Source organism: Leptonotus elevatus, chromosome 15 (genome assembly GCF_054856555.1).
Source record: "Leptonotus elevatus isolate MCC_2025b chromosome 15, RoL_Lele_1.0, whole genome shotgun sequence".
NCBI classification, from domain to species: domain Eukaryota; kingdom Metazoa; phylum Chordata; class Actinopteri; order Syngnathiformes; family Syngnathidae; genus Leptonotus; species Leptonotus elevatus.
In genome coordinates this window covers 3,150,208-3,172,444 of record NC_141253.1, presented here as the reverse complement: position 1 = coordinate 3,172,444, position 22,237 = coordinate 3,150,208, and the positions used below count along the sequence as shown (strand labels likewise).

The 22,237-nt window shown below is 41.5% G+C and overlaps 2 protein-coding genes across 4 annotated transcripts; both read right to left on the bottom strand.

The window, feature by feature from the left end:
* Positions 1-3,158: 3,158 nt before the first annotated feature.
* c15h2orf42 (chromosome 15 C2orf42 homolog) lies at positions 3,159-12,497 on the bottom strand. 3 transcript variants are annotated; one of them, XM_086097620.1, is made up of 9 exons: positions 11,943-12,497; positions 9,190-9,561; positions 8,396-9,062; positions 7,541-7,663; positions 7,358-7,462; positions 6,558-6,662; positions 6,368-6,468; positions 6,137-6,290; positions 3,159-5,709 (listed from the first exon to the last, which is right to left on the bottom strand). In XM_086097620.1, the coding sequence occupies exons 1-9, from the start codon at positions 12,024-12,026 to the stop codon at positions 5,507-5,509; spliced, it is 1,914 nt and encodes a 637-aa protein (XP_085953746.1). In that variant the 5' UTR covers positions 12,027-12,497; the 3' UTR covers positions 3,159-5,506. The 3 variants fall into 3 exon arrangements, with proteins under 3 accessions (XP_085953746.1, XP_085953744.1, XP_085953743.1); XM_086097618.1 differs by lacking the exon at positions 11,943-12,497 and adding an exon at positions 10,979-11,913 and having other exon boundaries at positions 6,137-6,313; XM_086097617.1 differs by lacking the exon at positions 11,943-12,497 and adding an exon at positions 10,979-11,913.
* Positions 12,498-12,726: 229 nt separating this feature from the next.
* On the bottom strand, positions 12,727-21,590 carry LOC147161556 (cytotoxic granule associated RNA binding protein TIA1-like). The gene is made up of 11 exons (XM_086097340.1): positions 21,356-21,590; positions 20,291-20,387; positions 19,723-19,821; positions 18,996-19,050; positions 18,485-18,572; positions 18,204-18,279; positions 18,024-18,129; positions 17,786-17,884; positions 17,138-17,222; positions 16,575-16,859; positions 12,727-13,761 (listed from the first exon to the last, which is right to left on the bottom strand). The coding sequence occupies exons 1-11, from the start codon at positions 21,379-21,381 to the stop codon at positions 13,629-13,631; spliced, it is 1,149 nt and encodes a 382-aa protein (XP_085953466.1). The 5' UTR covers positions 21,382-21,590; the 3' UTR covers positions 12,727-13,628.
* Between the last annotated feature and the right edge of the window lie 647 nt (positions 21,591-22,237).

Here is a 22,237-nt window from a genome sequence, read left to right as displayed (position 1 = left end):
GTCTGAGTGCATCTGCATGTTATTAGAAGCTACTGTTATTTATCATCTTTCACGAAATATCAATAGATTTGACCAATGTTTGGACTTACACCGCTATTACACATTTAAAAATAATTTTGTAACGTAACACATTGTTAAGGTTTTCTTCCAATTCTGCATTAAAATTCAAAACTATTTTTAAACAAATAAATGAAATGAAAAAAAAACGGTAAACATTTTTTTTTAACAATATAAAAACGTATCTTACACATTAAAACCACTTCATTTCTTGTTACTATTATTGTATAAGGAAGGTGTACAAAATGGTGGCCCTCCCCCATAATAGTTTTTTAAATATACATATAAAAGATATTCCAAAACTCTATACTGCCATGGTAACAAGATGGCGTCCCTAAAATTGCTGAAGAGAATATTTGAGACATCCGGATGTCCAGAAGTTGTTAAGGAGGCTTGTAAAAGACGGCCGAGTGTGTGTGTGTGTGTGTGTGTGTGTGTGTGTGTGTCTACATGTGTGTGAGTTTGTGATTGATTTATGGCCGCTGTCTTCCTGCGCCAGCAGTTTGTCTCCCGTAGCACGGACGATGAATGGCCCGCTGTCAGCTCTTCCTCCCCAAGTCTCAAATGACCTTTCAGTCTTTCTCTCCTTCTTCTCCCTCCTGTTCGCTATCTGCCGCCCCCCCTCCCCTCCCCTGTACGCCCACCTGCTTAAATCCTGACATCTCCAGCCCTCTTTTGGCCCACACCTGGATTTCCTTGACGCCTTTCCAAATTGTAGGTTTGAATTCTTCTTTTTTTCTTTTTTTTTTAAGAGGATCTGGTGAAAAGCTGCTGACAAGGGAAGCGATTTGCTACTCACTAATTCCCTTCCTTGCATTATTATTATTTTTTTTAAATTAGAACCTATCGCATCATTTGCTCTTCCTGAAACGCGCCACATGCCGCAAGATGTCGCCAAAGTCCTGTCCAATATAAAAGTAGTGCTTTGGTGCCATTTTGTGGCATCTTTTACCCAAGGAGCTACATTCAAGTGAGGGGAAGCGCTCCTATTTGATATAACAAAGCAATTGTCTAATATAAAAGTAGTGTTTAGGCGTCAAGGAACCATGTTGATATGAGAGGCGGAGCTTCCATTAGACAAACCAAAACGTTGTCTAATATACATGTACTGCTTTGGCGCCATCTTGGTGCCAAAAAATGTGTAATATAAAAGTAGTAGTAGTAGTAAATGTGTAATACAAAAGTAGTGTTTTGGCGCCAAGGAACATAGCGAGGGCAGGAGCTTCTATTGAATAAAAGTATTGCTTTGTTTCCATCTTGTACCATCTTGGTGCCAAGGAAATAAGTTGCACAAAGGGAATGTGCTTCTATTGAACACACAAAAGCCCTGTCTAATACAAAAGTAGTGATTTGGCGTCATCTTGTGGCATCTACAGCCAACTACAAACCTTTTTGAGGGGGACGGGGCATCAAGTAAGATTATTGTATTGTTACTAGGCAGAATTCAAGTATGCACCATTGCATTTTTTTTTTAACTAACATGGGAAGGGCGGGAAAAAAAACGGCAATAACGCAAACGTTACACACAAGCGTAATCTCCCTTCTTTAACAGAGCGCCCAAATAAAAAAAAGATACAGCCCGTGTCAGCACTTTTACAGCGTGCCATAAAGCAGGACGGCAGCGTTAGCGCAAACACACACAACCTGCAAAAACACTTTTTTACTGCCAACTATTGTGATTTTACTATTTAAAAAAAAAAAAAAAGGAGAAGAGGAGGGAGTTTAATGACAGACTTTGATGTCAAACAGACAGTAGGCGATTAAACATGGCCGCCAGCTGTCCTCGTAAACGCCACCCGGTCGGAGGGACGGCGGAGGGGGGTTTCTCGTAAAGCAGACGTTACGCAAACGCAAAATACGTCAAGACACCTGTCATAAACGTTGCCGGCTGTTTATGAACAATTGGGGGGTGGGGGGGGGTGTATGCGAGATCAAAGAATTATTAGCCAGAAAAAGCGGAATTTTCCAGTTACAGCCAACAGTCTGTTCGCGACAGAGTTACACAACGCACCGTGTACTTTATGTTTTATATAAAGCAATGAAAATACCTACTTGTAAACTTGTCTTGTGCTCCTAGTGTTAAAAAAAATATTGGTGTAATCAGAAAATATAATATATTTTAAAAATTTATAATAAATGAAATATATGTACAGATACATTTTTTAAAATACATTAAAAATACATATAATTGAATTGCAAAAATTAACATGAACTCATCCGCTGCCAGCCAAGTTCAAATGGATTTTGGACGTCAATGGCAGTGAATGAGTTAAATTACTATACAAAAAGTTTTAAATCAATACATAAAAGATGGAATGTAAAAAGAAGATACAAGGAAATAGATGACAAAAAAATGCATTTAAAAAATATATAGATTAAGACATAATACAAGTAAAATATAATACAATAGAAATACGTCAAAATAAAGTAAAAATTTACAATTATTAAATGAGGAAAATGCAAAATATTACAAAATATTCTAAAATACTTTTGAAAAATTAGGGGGGGGGGAATCTGCAAACATGCGGGGGTCGGCTGTTAAAAAAACACATCTAATATCAATGTTAGATCACCAAAATGATTCCCCCTGCTGCTGCTCACCGCTCCCTCAGGGGATGGGTCACATGCGGAGAACGAATTTTTTGTGACAATCAGTGGTACTTTAACTTTAAATATAAGTTTGAAAAATAATAATAAATGAAGAATATAGTAGTGATAGTTTGCAAAGTTAAACAACTAAAACTACCTCAAATAAAAAAATCTAATTACAGGTCTACAGCTTTTTGCAACTTTTATTTAATCTTTATGTACTACACATTTGACATGATTCATTATTTAGGTGCAGTTTTCTTTTCATGTATTATCATTTATTAATTTTGTGTGGAAGAGGAAGCGGGATGAGCGGATCTGGAGGCCGCCATCGATTGTCCGCCATTTGTGATGGATGAAGCAATACGTGGCGGCGGATGAAAATGATTGATGCTCATGCTAACCAATCAGCAGGCGAGGGGGCACAACATGATGGAGGAGCGAGAAAGGGGATAAGATGGACGCTGGGAGGGAAGAAGCGAGACCGTCTTCATAATGGACCAAATGGTGGCTATCGTATAAAACCTTTATTGACTGTTCAGACAACACGTTGTTAACATTTTTAATTATCTTACATGTGTACAACAATAAGTGGTTAGCCAAGTAGAGATAGATTTCACAACTTAGACCACTATTGCACTAAACTTTTTTTTTTTCTCATTCATCTAATTAAAATCATTACATTCGATAAAATGCCAAAATATGAAGAATCTCACAATTTCTGTACAAAACACTACCTACACTGGATATACATCCGCTAGATTTTATTTTCATCCACCAGCGTGAGCCACTAATATCGCTCAACACAGCGCTCCAGCTGTGTTGATTGAGCTCAACAGCAACGTATTTTAATTGCAGTTGCAGTGTTGCGCCATTAGGGAGGCGCTATATCAACAGTAGTGCACTGAAGCAACAACTGAAGAAGAAATTGGCACCGATAACTAGTATCGATAGTCACACATCATAGTCAGGATGATACCACCTCTGCCTCATTTTGAGCCAGGAAAAAAACCCTGGTGCCAATATACTTATTTCATCAAGACGGCTCAATTAAAACGTCAAAGGAGACAATGGTGTGATAATTACAATTGTTGTATGCCAACACATTCCAGGCAGAAGCCAAAAAGTTGCCATGCTTCCTATTGGCGACGTTACGAGAATTTTTTTTTTTTACGAGAAAGGACACAGTTGTCAAACTGCCGCCCAAATTTGCTAACAACATGCTAATGATGCTAATGCTAATAATAGTATGAGAATGATTGAGGGCACTGATAAATGTCATACAAGATGCTAATGCTAATGCTAATGCTAATGCGGCTTGCAAAACATTTGACTCCTCGTTGTAGATATGCTAAGCCCGGAATGTGTTATCGTGCATGCTAATGTGGGTAATGCTAATAATAAAATGATTTTCATTGCCGTATGAGACAAGCCATTGTTGACATTTTTTTCAACAAACATGAAAGAGATGGTAATGCTAACAAGACGGCCACAATGAAGGATTACCCGTAACTATGATGAGACCCACGAAGTCTAACGCCATTCATACGAGAAAAGACATTCTGTGGTTTTTCTTTTTTAAGACAAAAAAAAGGTTGTGCTTTACTTTGACTAGTTTCGGCGACGACTGCCGCCTTCCTCAGAAGCTGTCTGAAAGGCGGAAGGCGGAAAGCGGCGCAGAAACTCGTCAAGGTAACACAACCTTTTTTTGTCTTAAAAAAGAAAAACCACAGGACGATATAGATTTGTAGAAGATTTTTTAGCTGAGAAAAGACACAAATATCTAAAAACAAAACTCAAATGCATTCTAATGATGCTAATGCTAAAAATAAAATGACCATGATGGAAAAGTACCAGTAACACTATGTAGCTAGTAAATATGTCGATATAAAAGATACCCCTTTTTGACAAACAACAAAAATGAGAAACATGCTAATAACGTTAATGCTAATTAAAAAGACAATAAAAGACAACAGTGGAGAGCACACATAACTCCAAAGGAAAACTTGACACCCCTGTATGAGAAAAGTTATCGTTTAAGCTAAATGTGCTACAAGCTAACATGTCTAATTCATATCACTGAGCAGGCTAATTCACGTTTCATAACATCTCATTTATCTAGCATCAGTCAACACAAAGTGCATGCACCATGCAGCCAGTCAAGCTATTGAACGAGCACGGTAGTGGCGCCACCTGCTGGCAAGGTTTGAGACTATCATAAATTGCGCAAGTTGTGAGGATCTTGCTTGGGAAGACTGAATTTATTCTCTTCTGTATAGTTAGTTGCCTTCCAGACACACTCGCAATGTCGAGAGACAATTTTAAACACTTTTTAAAATCATTTAGCCCTCCCATGCACTTCAAACACATTTAAATGTATAATAACACACACATTTTTAAATATACTTCCAAGTTACAGACCAAAAAAGTAACTGAATCATAATTGATGTTCAATTTATGTCCTCCTTTTGAGAAATGGATAGAAATTGAAACATGTTTTTAATCCAATACCTCAATTAACCAACAAAATAATTGACATATTATTTTATTAAAGGGATACTTGACTGATTGAGCCATTTCAAGCAGTAAAAATATTTCGTCTATAATTAATTTGATGACTTCATTATTTTTCATGTACAATTAATATCTTTAAAAAACAGTTTTTCCACTTGCTGTCGACGGAAGACGGCATCACCAATAATGTTACCAAATTAATTCTGGACAAAATATGAACCTTTTACTGCTGAAAATGGCTCAATGAGTCCCTTTAAACATTTGTTAGTTGCAGCCTTAAGTGTTTATATTATAATTATAGTATTTGATTATAACTAATTATAATTGTTGTTTTTTTTATTATTATTTAATTTGACGATTGAGGCTCACTTTTGACACGTCCTGTCATGCCGTAACCGTCTTTCTCCCGGCATTCCGGTTGCTGTCCGCTCTGCTGGTGTCCGAACTGGTAGAGGATCCTCAGCTCGCCCATGTGGCAGCGTGGGAGCACTTCGGGGGTCCACTCAATAACAAAGGGGCCGGGATCCTCTGGGTCATCCGAGCCGGGCCCTAGTCATTATATCAGATGAAAATATAAGGATGCTAATTAACTCATTCACTGCCATTGACGCCTATAAATGTCAAAAATTCATTTTAACTATTGTTATTAGTTTAACATATTTTTCCACTTTTGTTAACAAGAGTATGAAAACCTAGACATTTTTTAAATATTTTCTTGGGGGGGGGGTTGTTAAAAATTAGGGGCATCAGGCGATTACTTTTTTAAAATTGCAATTAATCGCATGACTTAAATAGTTAACTCACGATTAATCACAAATTTTATAGCTGTTCTAAATGTACAATAAAAAAAATTCTAGGTTTTCATTATCTTGTTAACAGAAGTGTTTTTTTTTAAACTAATAGAAATAGTTCAAATTAATTTTTGACGTCTATAGCCGCCAATGGCAGTGAATGAGTTAAAATATGAGCGACTCACCAACTTTGAGGAAGGTCCGGAGCTCCATGGGCCGAATGGGTAGTGCCCTGATCCCGTCTGGCGGCTCGGGTTCGAGCGGTGGTTGAGGACAGTGAAAGCGGGAGTATGAACCATCCATGTTCCGGACAAAACTCTGAGTAAGCTCCAACTGCAACTGGCGTACAGACGGCGGGAGTGCTGACATGAGATGTGAGGATGGTAGTCCACACGGGGGGGCATTTGGGGCTTTACCTCAGGGGTGTCAAAGATTCGTTTGACCTGCGCGAGGTTGGTGATGTGCCAGGTGTACTTGGAGAAGGAGCCCTGAGGGACGCCGTCATTCCTCACCAGCACTGAAGTGGACATCCAGACACATCGAGTTTGGGCTAACCTCGGTTCGCGATTAGCCACCTGCTTAAAAACGCAGAGCGTGTGGTCCCACCTGTGGTGAAATTGGGCAGCCGCTTCTTGGAGCCCAGCGACAGCCGTTGCTGCAGGGCGTTGAAGAAATGCTGCGGAATGTAGTACACCAGAGGTTCGGGTTTCCCTGTGAGGAAGGAACAAAATCCAATGAGACATTTTTGAAATCCCTGTGGCTCACGCCAGATGATTTAAAATTCCTGGAATGTGGAAAAATACATATTTTCTCTTTCACTGTGACATGCACGCACTCAGCGCCAACAACGAGGCACTCTCAAGTGGTCACACACCAGCGCAAAGCCCTGGTCCACATGTTGGCTGTTAAGTCATACTCCCCCCACCACCACCACCACCTTTTCCCCTCCTTGCTCTTCCGCCTTTCTCACTACAACATGCGCACACTCAGGGCCAACAATGAGGCACTCTCAAGTGTCCACACTAGCATGATGCCCCAGTCCATACACTTGGGGGGGGGGGGGGGTACCTCCTCCTTGCTCTTTGGCCTTTCTCTACGTGTCATGTCCACACTCAGGGCTGACAACAACAAGGCACTCTAGTGGTAAACTACCGAAGGAAATATGCATTTTCAGTGTGTAGGCATAGCTAGCTAGCTAACTACATGTCGCAATTGCGCTGGGTAACCGCTGATGTGAACAAAGGCACTCAAGTTTTTCCATAGCGGGGGATTCATACTAGAGGTGACATGCGTCACTGGGCACCATTTTGTCTGTGCCCCAAATATATATATATATAAAAAGAAAATCATGAAAACTGAAGTGGTGAAAACCTACATCTCCACAACAGTGCTTTCCCATTTCCTACCGTCAAACTGGTAGTGCATCGTCTGCTGGATCCTTTCTGTGACGCCGGCCAACCATTGGTAGAAACTCATGGACACGGAGGCCTCGTCTGCCACCTGACCGCCACCTGAGACACGGCAGTTAAAGTAGCAGAAACAAGCCACGGAAAAACAAGTTCGAAACCATAAATTGTTTTGACTCGTACTAGAAAGAGTTTCATCCAGGCGCGGTTTCTTGGCTTTGTGAAGATATTTGATCGCTTCCGTGGGATGGGGAGGAGGCCTCTCGCAGGGAACGAGGACTCTGCCGGTTGGGGTAGAAAGAACGCCTGAAAGACACAAACGTCCCATCGATTAATCGGAATAATCAGAAAATGATGATGGTGCATTATTTTTACATTATGTGAGAAGCAGGTATTTTTTGTCCACTTGGGGTTGCCATCATCCCATTCTAGTGTAATATCTGTGACTTTGAGTGTGCGCGGCTTTAAAAGGCGGGGCCTGCAATTACAACGGAAAATTTCAGATTTAGAATATTTCCAAAATTCCCTAGCTTAAAGGGGAAGTCAAACTTAAACATTTCTTGACAATAATATGTTGTATGTGACCTCATTAGTCTAAACATGACATTCTGATTAATATTACATTTGTTTAATATGAGTGATGAAGCAAAATCCAGTCGTTTTTATCCATCTCAGGGGGCGGCCATTTTGCAACTTGCTGTCAACTTAAGATGACATCACAGTTGCTCAGGGCACAAGCAACAACCAATCACAGCTCACATGTTTTCTGAAGTTGAGCTGTGATTGGTTGTTACCTGAGGCCTGCGCAACTGTGATGTCATTTTCACTCGACAACAAGTGGCAAAATGGCCGCCTACTGATATTGATAAAAACTGCTGGATTTTGCTGCTTAACTCAAAATCAACTAAGATAGAACATATTATTGTCAAGATTTTTTTGGAGGAGGGGGGGGGGGGGGGTTGAATTCCCTTTTAACTTCATGTGGAAATTTACCAGAAACTTTGCATCCTTTTGCAACCCAATGACCTGAACTCGTACCAGTTGTGGCGGAGTTGATAAAGGTGGCAAATTCTGACGACAGTTTTTCATCACTGGAGAAGGCACAGACGCAGGCATAGAAGTGCAGGCAGCGGTGTGAAGGGTCCGAGTCGTCGGTGGCACACGTCGCGTCGGTTCTCCGTGGGCGGCATGCGCAGCGAAACGCCGCCTGTTGCCGCGTCGCGCCTGCCTCCCGTGTCCTCCTGCCGCCTTTCGCCACCTCAGACGGTCCCCTGCCGCCAACGACGGTCAGATGCAGAAGTCCCAAGGGGTGCGCAGAATCCGGGCGGCACTTAACCACCAGCGTGTCCCCGGACACCCGCTGCACCAGCGGCCCCGGGGACTCGGTGGCCAGGCTCCACAGCTCCTCTTTGGCCCGAATGGAGGCCGTCAGTGCCTCGAGGGCGGAGCTCTTGACGCTGAGAGGGGCGGCACAGCGGCGGCACTCGACGGCGGTCTTGATGTGGACGCAGAGGGCGTCAGGTGAGCCGGACTCGGACCTGTCGGGCATCGAACCCTGCCCGCAGGCCGGCATGAAGCAGCGGCCCATGTTGATCTGAGACAGAAGGTGGTCCCGCTCGCCCGTGGAGATGGCGGCGTCGGTGGGGGACAGCTCCACGAAGCCCAGCTGGGCGGATCCTCGTCCTCGGTGGCACACGGAAAACACCTGTGTTACATGTAAAATGGCAAAAATAATATCTAAGACATCTGAGGGAGCATCAAGCAATTTATCTTATAAGCGCATAGGGAGCACCGTTATGTAAGAAAGCAGGTTATAAATATTTCCCACCAACCTGAACGCCACCCCCTCCATCGTTATCCCGCTCCTTGCCATCTCGTTCCTCGCTGTCAATGATCACTCGGACCACCTCCACGCCCCCTTTCCGGGCCCCCGAGGTGGCGTTCCGGAGCGATATCCCGCACAGCTTGTTCTTGCAGCTGAGTCCTCGGGTGCCGTTGTAGACGCCACAGCGGGGACACTTGCGGATGCCGCGCAGGGTGGCCCTGCCCAGGTTGGAGAGGAAGGCCGGGGTCACGGTGGACGGCGCCGCCTTGGTGCGGACGTCCCTCTGTTTGGTGGCAAGCGGGGTGGCGGATGGTGGTGGGGTGATGGAAGAGAACACGCCTTCCATTTTCTGATTGGTCAAGCGGGTGATGATTGGATGCTGAAGGATGTGGGGGTGCAGAAACAACACAATAAGGCTGTGTTTGAAATCATTCACTCATGCCCTACTCCCTAATCACTAATAGTGAAACATCCTATAATCGCAGTTTGGCAGTCGGAGATTCATTTTAACAGCAGTGCTTTGGCACCACCAGGTGGCATCTTGGAGGAGCTCCCTCTGAGTAAGCGCTGAACTGCGGGGCTTGACTTGACAAAATTAGTTCCTTGCTACCAACTTGTGGCATCTATAGACAGTAGTAACAACATAGTAGAACCCTTCTTTTCACAGATTTTTGTCAACTGTGGGCCTTAGAAGCTCTCTGAGACTCTTTTGTGATTAGGGGCTATATAAATAAATGTGACTGGTTCTGACTTGACTTCTAGTAAGCTAATTGCGTATTTTCACAAGCCTCTATCTTTAGCAGGGGGTTCCCTGTACACTGCTAAACTCTTCCTTGGATTCCGCTTCATTTGAAGTAGAATACATCTGTAGGTGAATAGCAAAAATCCACGAATAATGGAAAACCCTCCCACCTTAAAGTGTTGAATAATTGCGTATCAATGCCACAAGATGGCGTTAAGCACTTAAAACAGAGATGATCATAAACCACCAACACCAAAAACAGAATGCACTCAAACTAGTTACATGAAGGACTGTATTCAACAGTTTATTCAACAACAAAAAAATCGCCTCAATGTATGTGACATCACAAATCGGTAAATATATTTAAATTAGTACATTACCAAAAAAAAGTGTTGTCATTAAACTCACATTTGGGCATTTGGTATTTACATAAAATAGACGTTACGGAAATTCCTAATTGCAGGGATGTGATTTGACCAAAGTGAAATTATCTGAAAATTTAGCCGGGGGTCTGGGGGCCGCGGGCACTCAGCTCGGTCCAGAGCTCATGGGTTTTCCGTGTTTTTAAGTACTTTCAATGCACTCAGATGACAAAGAAATAGACAAAACAACAGCATAAATGTTCAATGTATATTGAACTATCCCATATAAAATTGCAGTTTTAGTCAACTCAAAATCAGTCACATTCAAAAACATTGGACTGCCTTTGCTTTTAAAAACTATCACTGAGAATATCATCATATATATTTACCATGCAATAAATCATTTAATCAATCATTCTTAATTTAATACATAATGCATAACAAAAACATAAAATACCTCATGCAGCAAGCTCTGGTAAAAACACAATCATGCATTCGGATTGACTAAGATCATCTCTGTAACTGCATACATCAAGATAGTCAACATATTGAAACCTGAAAAGTGCAAACATGCAGCATTCATTTGAGTTTGTGTCAATGATTAACCATGTTAAATATTTATGGCCATTTTTATTACGTTATAATATTTTCGAAAATTTGATTTCGATTAATTTGAAAAGTTTACCACCGACCTCAAAATTCACGACTCTGTCAGCAACTGGTGCAGGTTGTTGGGGTGGATCACGTCTCTCTATTACCGCTTCCAATTGTGATGTCAATAAGGGATGGAGGCCGTAAAGTTTTGGAGTTTTCGTTTGGGCACCGAAACTTCCAGCGATGGAATAATTTGTTGTTCTTGACTGGAGTTCTTTCACGTGTTTTTTGCTCTTTGCGTGACTTTCAAGAGCTTTGAAACCTCTCCCACCATAGTCAATGGTATCATGGCACCAAATGCAAAGCGCTTTCCCGGCACGATCGATCTTCCGAATAAAGTCACTGAACAAATTCGTCACAGTCTTCTTTCCAACATTTGTAGATATATCCTTCTGTAACCAGTCCCATCGAAACTTGTTTTTTACGATCTTGTCAATTTCCTTAACTCGCGGAGCATCATTGCGTTCGATCACGGACATCTTTCTTTAAACACCCGGCAAAAACGTCTGAGAAATGAACAATGGCATACTCCTATGCCTTTATAACAAGCGCGTTTATTGGTCAACAAACAATGGCATACGCCTATGCCTTTATAACAAGCGCGTTTATTGGTCAACACGGAGACTTCAGCCAATCGCAAGATCAGTTTCATTTCAGTTACGGAAACACTAAAATGGAATGCTGTCGAGAGACGAAATCGGATTTTTTTACCACTTAAAAAATTGTAACATTTTATTTTTGGAGATAAAAAAAAGCGGAATTCCGCGAATTAGCGGAAAAATCACATCCCTGCAAATGAGATTCGAACCCCGAACCAAAGAACTGTGTGGCAATTTTTGGCAAACGTTCAAAGCACTAGTCTCAAGCCACGTCCTAGTTACTAACTACGTTGAAGAAAACAAATACATCTTCACGCCTTCTTGGGCCGTTATATTTACACTAAGTAAATACAACGTGCCAGACATTTCACGTGACTAAATGACCAAACCTCGCGTAAAGTACCTGCGAAATTTCATTGACAGACTCCATTTCTGCCTCCTGAAATTCTCGACCGTCGCCATTGCTCCTTACATCCAACACCCGCATTGCGCCTGTAACGATACTCCGGATTGGTCGGTGAAGTCACGTGGGGGAAAATGGGCGGTGTATCATAGAAGGATGCATCATGGGATTTGTAGTAAATACCTTATGTTTGGTCTTACGGCTATGAAGTTTTACTTAAAACTTTGCAGCTTGCAAATTTTCCAACCTCCCCGCTGAGTCTTGTGCTTACAACAAATTTGGAGGGGCGGTGGGGCTTTTAGTAGAACATTTGTGTTAATTTAGGGGTGTCGTGTCAGGGCCCTAAAATACATGTGGTACATTTTCATCATGATAGTGACAAAAAAGGAAAATAAATCACACACAAAGTGTATCACCCGCTTTGACATAGGACTGCACTCTGATCATATTCACTCTCATAAACTGTCACTCATGTTTAGTAGTCACATAATCACTCCCATCCTCCGCTCACACATTGACACAGTATTCACACTCACTTGTGCATTTTACATTTGGTCAGCTCACCCAAACACCAAATGTACTCAAGACTCAAACACCAAATGTACTCTCTTGCACAAACTCACTCATGTTCCAGTCACCCTCATTTTAAGACATTCACAAAAACTCACTATTGCATTCACACTTATGTACTCACCACACTCTCATTCATGGCTCCCATATTAAGACTCACTCACATATGCTCTCTCACTTGCAAAACGTTCACATATTCACACATACAAGCGTCCTGAATGAACATCATGTCTTTATACAGATACAATTGAACAGAGCGCGCTCAGTTATTTACAGTAAGACTTCCAAAATGATATTACAAAAGAAGGTGGAATGCAAAACAAAACAAAATACACTTCAAATTGAGTGCTCTTTTTTTTTTCCTTTTAAAGTAGTTGTGCAATATTTGCCTGCCTGGTAAGTAAAGACGAGCGTGGCAGTTGTATTCCCTGCGAGACATTGTTGTAAATCCAATTTAAAAGATAAAAAAATGAAGTCGACAGCCGCTCGTTGCTTTCTGAACAAAACTGTGGTGTCACTGCAGTCAAGTCCCCCCAAAATCAAAGACAAAAGGCAAAAAGCTCTTTACAACAAGCCAAGAAAGAAGAAAAAAACGACAATTAAAAACGGTGTAGTCCTTCTTCCAGATCGAGAGGGGTGTAGGAGCGGATGGGAGGGGGCGATAAGAACTCGACTTGTGTGTCAGTGTCAGTTCATGCACACAAAATCGCTCAGGCTACTCAGTCACTCTTTGCTTCTTCCTCAGTGATTTCCTACATTTCACAGAATGACTTGCGCACCCTGAGAACTGGCCAGGACTAAGGGGAGGGGGGGAGCGACAACATGGATGGGGAGGGGGGTGGGTGAAGATCTCTTTGGCTCTGCAAACAAAACCTGGTAACGGGAAAAGAACTTAACCAGCGTCGCCTTTCACTAATCTAAATGGTAGCTGTGTACATGTTAGCCGATGATGGCGTAAAGGATGCAAGGTGCGCTTTTTTCTCTCTCGACCAAACCAGGTCAATTAAAGAAAAAAGAAAGAAAAAACAATGGGGGGGGTTGAGGGGAAAAAACAGAAAATAAAGCTGAGCCGGTGTCCCTAACCAGCGAGTAAGGAATGACATCCAGCAGGCGAGATCAGTGGGTGTGGAAGCCAGCCGTGCCGGCCTGGTTGGCGAGCATGGTGCCGTTGACGCCCTGGCCGGGTTCCACCATGCCGCCGTTGCTGACGGCGCTCACGCCGGTCCACCCGGCGCCGGAAGGAAGAGGACTGGACACAAGCAAAAAATAGAGGAATTCATGTTTCTTACACACCATAATGCATAAAAATAAGGAAGCACCTTTTAAGACCTTCTCAATGACAGATTTTAGACGAAATATACATTCATTGATCCAATTGTGAAATATGACATAGTTTCATTTACTTATGCCAAATTTATAAATGTTGTCTAAATTACTGAGGCGATTTGTAATATTTGATAACATTTTATAATTATATATTACAATTTATTTTATAGGCAATTTAATTCATTTTTAAAATCTTGTATTACTCGACATTTATATTTATGATAAATACATTTGTCTATTACATTTCATACACATTTTAGATTAGTTTATGTTGTAATATTTTTCCATATTAAATCTTGATTGTAAGTTGTTATATTTTTACTATTTATCAATATATAATACATATATATATATTTATATAAATCTTGTATTACTCGACATTTATATTTATGATAAATACATTTGTCTATTACATTTCATACACATTTTAGATTAGTTTATGTTGTAATATTTTTCCATATTAAATCTTGATTGTAAGTTGTTATATTTTTACTATTTATCAATATATAATACATATATATATATTTTTAAATATTTTATATATTAACTCTTTGACTGCCATAAACGTTATAAAACGTTTAGCATAAACCTAGGGAAGGGCGCCGAGGACGTTAAAAGACGTCCCCTATGTTTTTTTTTTTTTTTTTCAAAAACGGGTGCAGGAAAGCCTTGGGCAGCTGTGCTGAAAGAATCAGGCTGATCTGATTAGTCAAAGACTCGTTTTGGCCCCTAGAGGGCAGCGATGACTCTCTTTGCACAAGGTTGGATGGGCCGCCCACCGTGGGCGTCAGTAGAAGACGTGAGGCGGAGCTAGAGTGTTGAGGAGACAATGGCTGATCCAAGCCACAATGGCTAGACCAAGCAACCGGTTACAAGCAGCTCACGCTTGAGCATTTTTTTCAAAGACGGAAAGCATCAATCAATACTAAAAAGCGCATTGATGTCAACGATGATGATGACAACGAGCTCTACGCCAAAGTTGGAAGCTTTGGCCTGTTACTATCACGTAGTAAGCCTCACCGGCTACGCGCGGCTAGCGCGGCTAGCGCTGCTAAGGCCGGAAAACGCGCACAATAGCCGGCCGGGTACTTCTACACAATCGGACATTCGATCGGGCGATGGAGAGTTGGCATCGACCAATGCAGATTGATTATGATGATGAAGATGACAACGAGCTCTACGCCAAAGTTGGAAGCTTTGGCGTGACTGTTATGAACAAGTAGTAAGCCTCATCGGCAAAGCGCGGCTAGCGCTGCTAAGGCCGGAAAACGCGGAGCTGCACAAGCGGACATTCGATCGGACAATGAAGAGTACCCCGAGTCCAATGCATATTCATCGGAGGAGCGGGTACAGTCTGATCACGGAGAAGACACTGTTTCTGGACTACGATGCCACCATGAATGGAGTGGATAAAATGGATCAGAATATCTCCTACCAACCCGGTATAGCAACTGAAGGACACGGGGAAGCGAGACGTAACACCACCGTAACGTAACCGTAGCATGATCCTGATATTAGACGTGATGACACACTGCAGTATATACTTGCTATTCCCCGGAAAAAAACGGCCTGCAAGAAAGTGGCACACGCGAAGAGGCAATCTGTTGTGCAAATGCTGTTACGTCTCTTTGCACGCAGGAGAGTGTTACAAAAAGAAAAACTGTCGTTGAAACATCCACATATTTGTAAATAGCACCACAGTTGCACACATTTGTAAATAGTTTGCCAAATTGTTGTCAAATTGTTACACTGTTGAATGTAAATAAACGTATTTTGCTATCAAAAAACACTTTTTCATTCTTGGTGGTAGTGTTTTATAGAAGTAAAGCACTATTTAGGTGTTTGTGGCATCATTCATGGACAAAAAGAAGTGTCAAATTCACTAGAATGCATGAAATAATATCGTTTCACTAAAAGCTTGATTTCTCCGTATTTTGGTCCAACACGGGCGAAATTGGGTCAAACTAACCATTTTCTATTGTTGATTACTAAAGAACGGAATAAGGTAGAAACAAACTCTTTTTTTCTGATGAAAGATGAAAGTCCAATCTTTCATTTGGTAGTACGTGTGTTTCCATAGTCCAAACAGAACATTTTCTGTGGACCTTGAAAATCAGTCAAAATGCTTAAATCGGCTGGCACTGGCGGCATCCCTTTTCTGAAAACGTCTGGCAGTCAAAGAGTTAACTGTTTATTTTTCAACTAAATAAGAATTTTGCACTTGCGAAATACTCAAGTTAATAAAAATAATACAAGAAAATACTCTACTACTCTAAGTGGCTAAATCCAAATATCAAAGAAAAAACTGCCATAAAATATATACATTTCTCATGAAATGAATTGGCTTATTACATCAATTTCACCCATTTACATGTTATACTTGAAATTTTTCAATTTGATTACATTGACAAAAACTGGTGCCAGCATACAAAAAAAAGTGCATGTCATGAGCCTGACAGCATAACTACCCTAGTCATTTTTAACTTAATAATATCAATATAAAAAACACAAGAAAAAAAAAACATGTTTATTCTTTATGTCTTGTTTGGATTGTCAGACATCAAAAGTTGATGGTGATCTGCAAAAGTTGAACTGCAGCAACATGAATCTTCTTTTTTGTCGTATTTGCTCTTTCCCCCCCCAAGAAAACTTTCAAAAATAACTTGGGCAATTATACTGTCAGACTAACTGACATTGTTTGAACTGCGGGAGTGAAGGTGGCACCCAAGCACTCACTTGTAGCACTGCTGATCCCAGCTCTGCCCGTAGACGCTGTAGCCGGGCACCTGCCAGCCGTTGGGCACATACTGGCCGATCTGCTGCGTGTTGCCGTACCACTGCCCCCACTGGTTGTAGGGCTGAGCCGCGAAGCTCACCGTGCTCTGAGGCAACTGGACCTGCTGGATGGGGCTGACCATGTCGGTGGTCTCCTTGCCCCAGTAGCACTTGACCACGAAGCCCTCCACCGACGTGCCGTTGACGGAGACGATGGCGTGGGCGGCCGCCTCGTGCGAGTTGAACCTGTGTTCAGCGGCTAAAATTATTCAACACGACCAAGCCACTTGAACATGATGCTTTGCTCATCCTCTCAATTAGTTTGTACACTCGCCTGAATAAGAAGCTAGCACAAACTGACGTGACAACATACATGGGCAAAATCTGAAAAATAACATGGCGACCCTGACTGTACATTTGGAAAGTAGCTCGTCTGATCACAATCACAATGCTAGTAGAAGCAACACCATAAAATTGCTTATTCGCCCAAGCCTTAGGAAACACTTTACAGCTTCAAGACTGACCTCACAAACGAGTAGCCCTTATCCGGGAAAACGCGAATTTCCATGATTTGTCCAAAAGGCGAGAAGGTCTGTCTCATGATTTGCTCTGCAAAGAGAGAAGAGTGTGTGAGTAATGACATCGAAAGAAGAGATTATGCTCCCCCCCTCAAAATGCCCACAATTTCAACCTGTTCCCAGTTGTCTCATGTAATGTTTCTGTGACACATTTTTTGGCGAGCAAACTTTGTGTTTTCATATGGACAGATGGGCCAGCAGTTTTATATAAGGTATTAAAATGTGTCAGTAATATAGTTCTTAATAAATGATAGTTATCATTTTTATTTAAAATGTGCATGTTTTGCATTTAAATATATATTTATTCAACAGTATTATTTATAATTATGATTAGAGGATTTAATAAAATAAATGTCATTTTTTTCTTTTAGCAAATTTTTTAACATATTAATTACAAAATATAAATTAACCCATTATTTAATTAGATAAATTAATACATCTTCACCAGCTTTGTGGGGGGGAAATAGAAAACGTAATGCCATACTTTGCCCACCCCCGCTTAAGACTTTTTTTTTTTTTCAGCTCGACGACTTTGCAAAGATCACTGCTCACTCCACACACATAAAAAGTCCATTTCCCCTAATAGATCCTCACCAGTGAGACCTGCCGTGACCCCTCCGCAGTAAACGGTGCAGTTACTGGGACTGGACTGGTTGACCACCTCGTCGAAGGACAGCTGCTTCGTGGTGCTCGCTGCCAGACACAACATGGCACTGACTTTCTCTTTTTATACTTTTATGACAGTTCATTTGAACAATGTTAAAGTATCACTTGTAACATCACCTGCGCAATTTCTACAGAAATTGTACTCGATACTTCTTACGAAACTTACTTTCATTGGTGGTTTTGGGTGTGGGCTTCCGTGTGGCCCAGTTGGTCCTGATCTGCCGTCCCCCCAGCCACTGGCCGCCCATCTGCTGGATGGCGTTCTCCGCATCCTAAAATACAAAAACAACTATGTCAAGCTGGCAGCTCCACGGGTTGAAGCACTGGGACGAGACGGTGCGCTCACCCATTTGTTAAAGAAAGACACAAAACCGTAGCCTTTGGACTTTCCGGTGGCCATGTCCTTCACCACTCGACAATCTCTGCATACAAATCCACACATATGCGGAAGACGTCATCATTTACATACGTGATCACAAACATGCAAATGTTAACAGTTTAAGTAGAGTGAAAGCCTACTACCGTTTCTTAAACGTTTATTACTAGAAGCATTTAATTAGGTTAGCATTACGCTAGAGAGACAAACATGGCAAAGCACTAAAAGAGGTAAAAATACACAACACTTACGATATTTTCCCAAAGGGACCGAAAGCCGCCTTGATGTCATCAGTGGTGATCTCGGGACTTAGATCGCCGACAAAAACGTGGAAGTGACCTAAAGCACAATTTCAGCATTTGCATATTTACAAAGCACATACACATCAAACAAGTAGGAAAGTACATTGCAAAAAATATATATATATATATCTCGGGTAAATGAAATGTCTGTGAGCTAGCCATTCTGAACTTTGATGCAATAAGTGGGGCTAATTTAGATAACACACCCCCCAATCCTAAACTAGGTGAAGCTCTGCTGCTTTCAAACCCCAGCCTGACTACATTGTCGAAAACACTATCATAACAAAGCCGAAATGTAAGCAGAACTGTACTGAAAGGTAAGCTAGCATATGAAGTGCTGCCTCCCCGAGTGAAAATGATTGTCTTTAAAAAAAAGTTTTATTGATTCGTTATTTTATTTTTTTTACCCATGCCTATACACAGTGTTGCTATCATATGCATGGTGTTTATTGGCACATACTGCTCGTGTCCTTCTTTTGGCTGGTCGGCGTGGTGGCCCAGTTGACCTTGACTTCCTGTAGAGACACAACATGGCAAGGGAGCATGTGTGAGACGCTTCCAAGGAGGTGGAGGGTCCTCATGTTCTGATTAGAACACTTGTCACACACCACTTTTACTTCTATTTGCTGATTTTGAGGTTGTTGTTAATGCGGTGGCTTCTGTTCTGCAACATTACACACCACTACTGATTTAGATAATCGTACATACCTTTTCATAAAGTAAACACACAGTCAGATTTTAATAATGGGATTTCAAGATGTCACACCCTCATAAATCAGGAAAAATGTCAGTCCAAAAAATTTGGAGCAAAAACTGAAGGAAGTAAGGTCCAAATAACAAGGGACTTACAAACAAGTGAATTTTACGAACTTGTTATACTCCTCAAACGCTCCTTCAATACCTGTTGAGGAATAGAATATTTTCAACTGAATGTTTGTCTTGCTACAAGTGTGGCGTCTAGTGGAAAGAAGGTAGTACAGCAAATAAATAAAACAACACACACACACCAATAAAAGACGCAGAAGAGCATCATCATCCTTTAGCCTTTGCCCAACACAATAAAACACTTGAGGGTTTTATAAGGTTTCAAAAAAAAATAAAAAATCTTTACGGGGAAGTTATACATCCGAATTGGCCCACCCAGCCTGGTCAAAGAGGCCCCCGCCATAGGAGATAAGATCACTTACCTTACCCAGAATTTTCCGGCCGTTCATGGCTGCTATGGTGGCCATGGCATGTCTATGCTCATAGAATTCCACAAAGCAGTACGGATCATGACCTGCCGTCTGGAATGGACGAGAAAGACAACAACAAAAAAAAGTGTACATGTTGAGATGTGGTATGACGCAACATGTTCACATACAACAGGTGAATTTACAATTAGTATATAGCTAGATGAACAAAGAAACATTTGCAGTAATAAAAAAAAAAAAAGCCCAATAATATGAAATTGGACGATTTCCCATTGCACACCAAATGATCTCTCGCAGCATGGTTGGGAACTTGTAACGTATCGTATTTCCTAATATAGTGGTCGGGGGCTGTATTTACTCAACTGCAGCGTTTATTGAAGTAGACAACACACCTTTGCGATAAATTGAAGCATAGTGTGAATTTGTCATCATTTGAGGAAATACGCCCCCCCCTGCCCGGATGAACAAACAGTTTCACCGCCCTGAAAGTAGTCGACATTGATCTCCAGTACTGGATTTTGCAAACAAAATAGGCTACTTGAGAGAAAACAACACAACTCACATCTACGATCATTTTACAACTCTTGCATGGTCCGATCTGGCCAAATAACTCCAGGATAAGTGCTTCCGTCACATCCCGCGACAGGTTCCCCACGTACCTGTGCACAAGCAAACAAGAAACAGGAACGTTAGACGGAAACAATGACGACGATGATGGCAAGCCACACAAGTGGGCCGTGCAGAAAGATAGAAAAATATTCTGGAAACGCTGCATATGTGTTGTATAGATGTGTTAAGAGTTCTTAAAGTTCTGACGACCTGTGAGGCTAAATTGTCTAGTGTCTAAATTGGATAGTATAAAGTCCTAGGGGGAGTGCATAAACTGAGTGAGGAGGCTATTTGTTTTGCTTTGTCGTGACGCCTCACTTTCAGAACCATTATGCCACGAGCTTGTACACATTTACTAGGCACAGAATTTGTACTTGTATTCTTGCGCGATTCACGGCAAAAATAGCGCTAGGTGGCGAGTTGCCGGCCACGACAAAATATCCACTTTATTATTTTTAAGGGTGGCGTTATAAGACGGCTTTTTATTGATAATGAAGTATTTATAGTACTGTGGGTCCCCAAACAACGCGAATAGCGAAACTTTAATGTACTCTATTGTTTCAATTTGACTTGAACATAAATAACACAAGTTGCTAGCTTTTAAAACAGCACCGAGCTCAATTGAAACCAGGAAATACAGTTCAGACAACCGGCTTTTGTCGTGAATATCTCTTAGCCGTCTATTATGTAAATTAATCTAACCGCGCATACATGAAGGCGCAAGCAATAAAGAGATTTAGACATAAACGAAGTATCAAGGCCCCAAATGCTCAATTTTAATTGGTCGCGTATAAAATTAGCTTGTTAGCACACATTGCCCATACTCCTGCAGTAAAAACGCGCATTTTCTATCCATCTGATAAAAAAATAATTTAAACGACGTTTAATACATTTATCGGGTCATTTTAATATGCGTCAGTATGTGTTTTGAGTCCTCCGGTTGATTGGTTACATTAGCTACATGTTACGTGAGCGACACAAGTGAGCTAAGCTAACAAGACAGCCGAAGCACACTCACAGGGTTTTTGGCTGGTCATCGTCCATCCTGTTTCAAACTTTGCTGGCCAAGACCGAGTCGCAAACACGGGGCGGAGGGCAAGTCCACGACCGTCGCGGGCAGCTGCCGGTGACACCGTGTCCGCTTGTGTTTTCGTGGCGCAGTTCGAAGACGATTATGCCGCCGAGACTGGGGGCGGAGGGGGAACAAGCTCCAGAGCGAACAATGGGGCAGCCGACAAAGATGGCGGAACGCAGGGCCCTTGGCTGGCGAGCAAGGCGCATGCGCAGCACTTGGACAAAAATAAATAAATAAGTACATTTCACGAAATACTCGTAAATGTGTTGTTAAACCACATTTTCACTTTCTTATCAAATTCAGCGGAGCAAAAAATAAATAAAAATGTATCAATATGTTTATTTTTGTGGTTCCAGCCCACAGATATGAAGTGCTGTAGGCGCCCGACGTGACCGCCGTGCCTGCGTGGCGTTCATATTGGCAGGGGCAAATTTCCCGTCAAAGCTAATGCACGGACATTGTAATGAGTTGTAACTTGCTTATTTACTAACCAATTTTCATTCTGTTTACTTTTATGTCAATACCAAAACGTGCACTATGGATACATATAATTTAAAAAAATGAGACAATAATATTTTTACTCAAATAAGGTTATTCCCTGTTCCCTTGTAATTATAATGACCACTCTTGTAACTTAAAACACTCGTTTATCAAAATCAAATCACCTTTCAAATTAAAAAGAATGGAAACCCCATTAGTCCGTTCCAAGCCACTTTGTGCTCCTTCTGTTGCCTTGGCCACCGGGGGCATTAAAATACAAGACAGACACACAAGTTTTACAAATGCATAGGATAAATAAAATATACCTGTGAATATTATCTTTCC

What these genes read in the sequence shown, in the direction of transcription:
- LOC147161556 (XM_086097340.1), bottom strand. Translation starts at nt 21,381, where the DNA reads ATGGACGATGACCAGCCAAAAACCCT. An exon ending in GTTGTAAAATGATCGTAGAT is followed by an intron (nt 19,822 to 20,290) that starts GTGAGTTGTGTT and finishes CGTCCATTCCAG; the next exon opens with ACGGCAGGTCATGATCCGTA. An exon ending in GGTCCCTTTGGGAAAATATC is followed by an intron (nt 18,280 to 18,484) that starts GTAAGTGTTGTG and finishes ATTTGTATGCAG; the next exon opens with AGATTGTCGAGTGGTGAAGG.
- c15h2orf42 (XM_086097617.1), bottom strand. Translation starts at nt 11,419, where the DNA reads ATGTCCGTGATCGAACGCAATGATGCTCCGCGAGTTAAGGAAATTGAC. An exon ending in ATGGAGGGGGTGGCGTTCAG is followed by an intron (nt 9,063 to 9,189) that starts GTTGGTGGGAAA and finishes CATGTAACACAG; the next exon opens with GTGTTTTCCGTGTGCCACCG. An exon ending in TATCAACTCCGCCACAACTG is followed by an intron (nt 7,664 to 8,395) that starts GTACGAGTTCAG and finishes TGTGTCTTTCAG; the next exon opens with GCGTTCTTTCTACCCCAACC.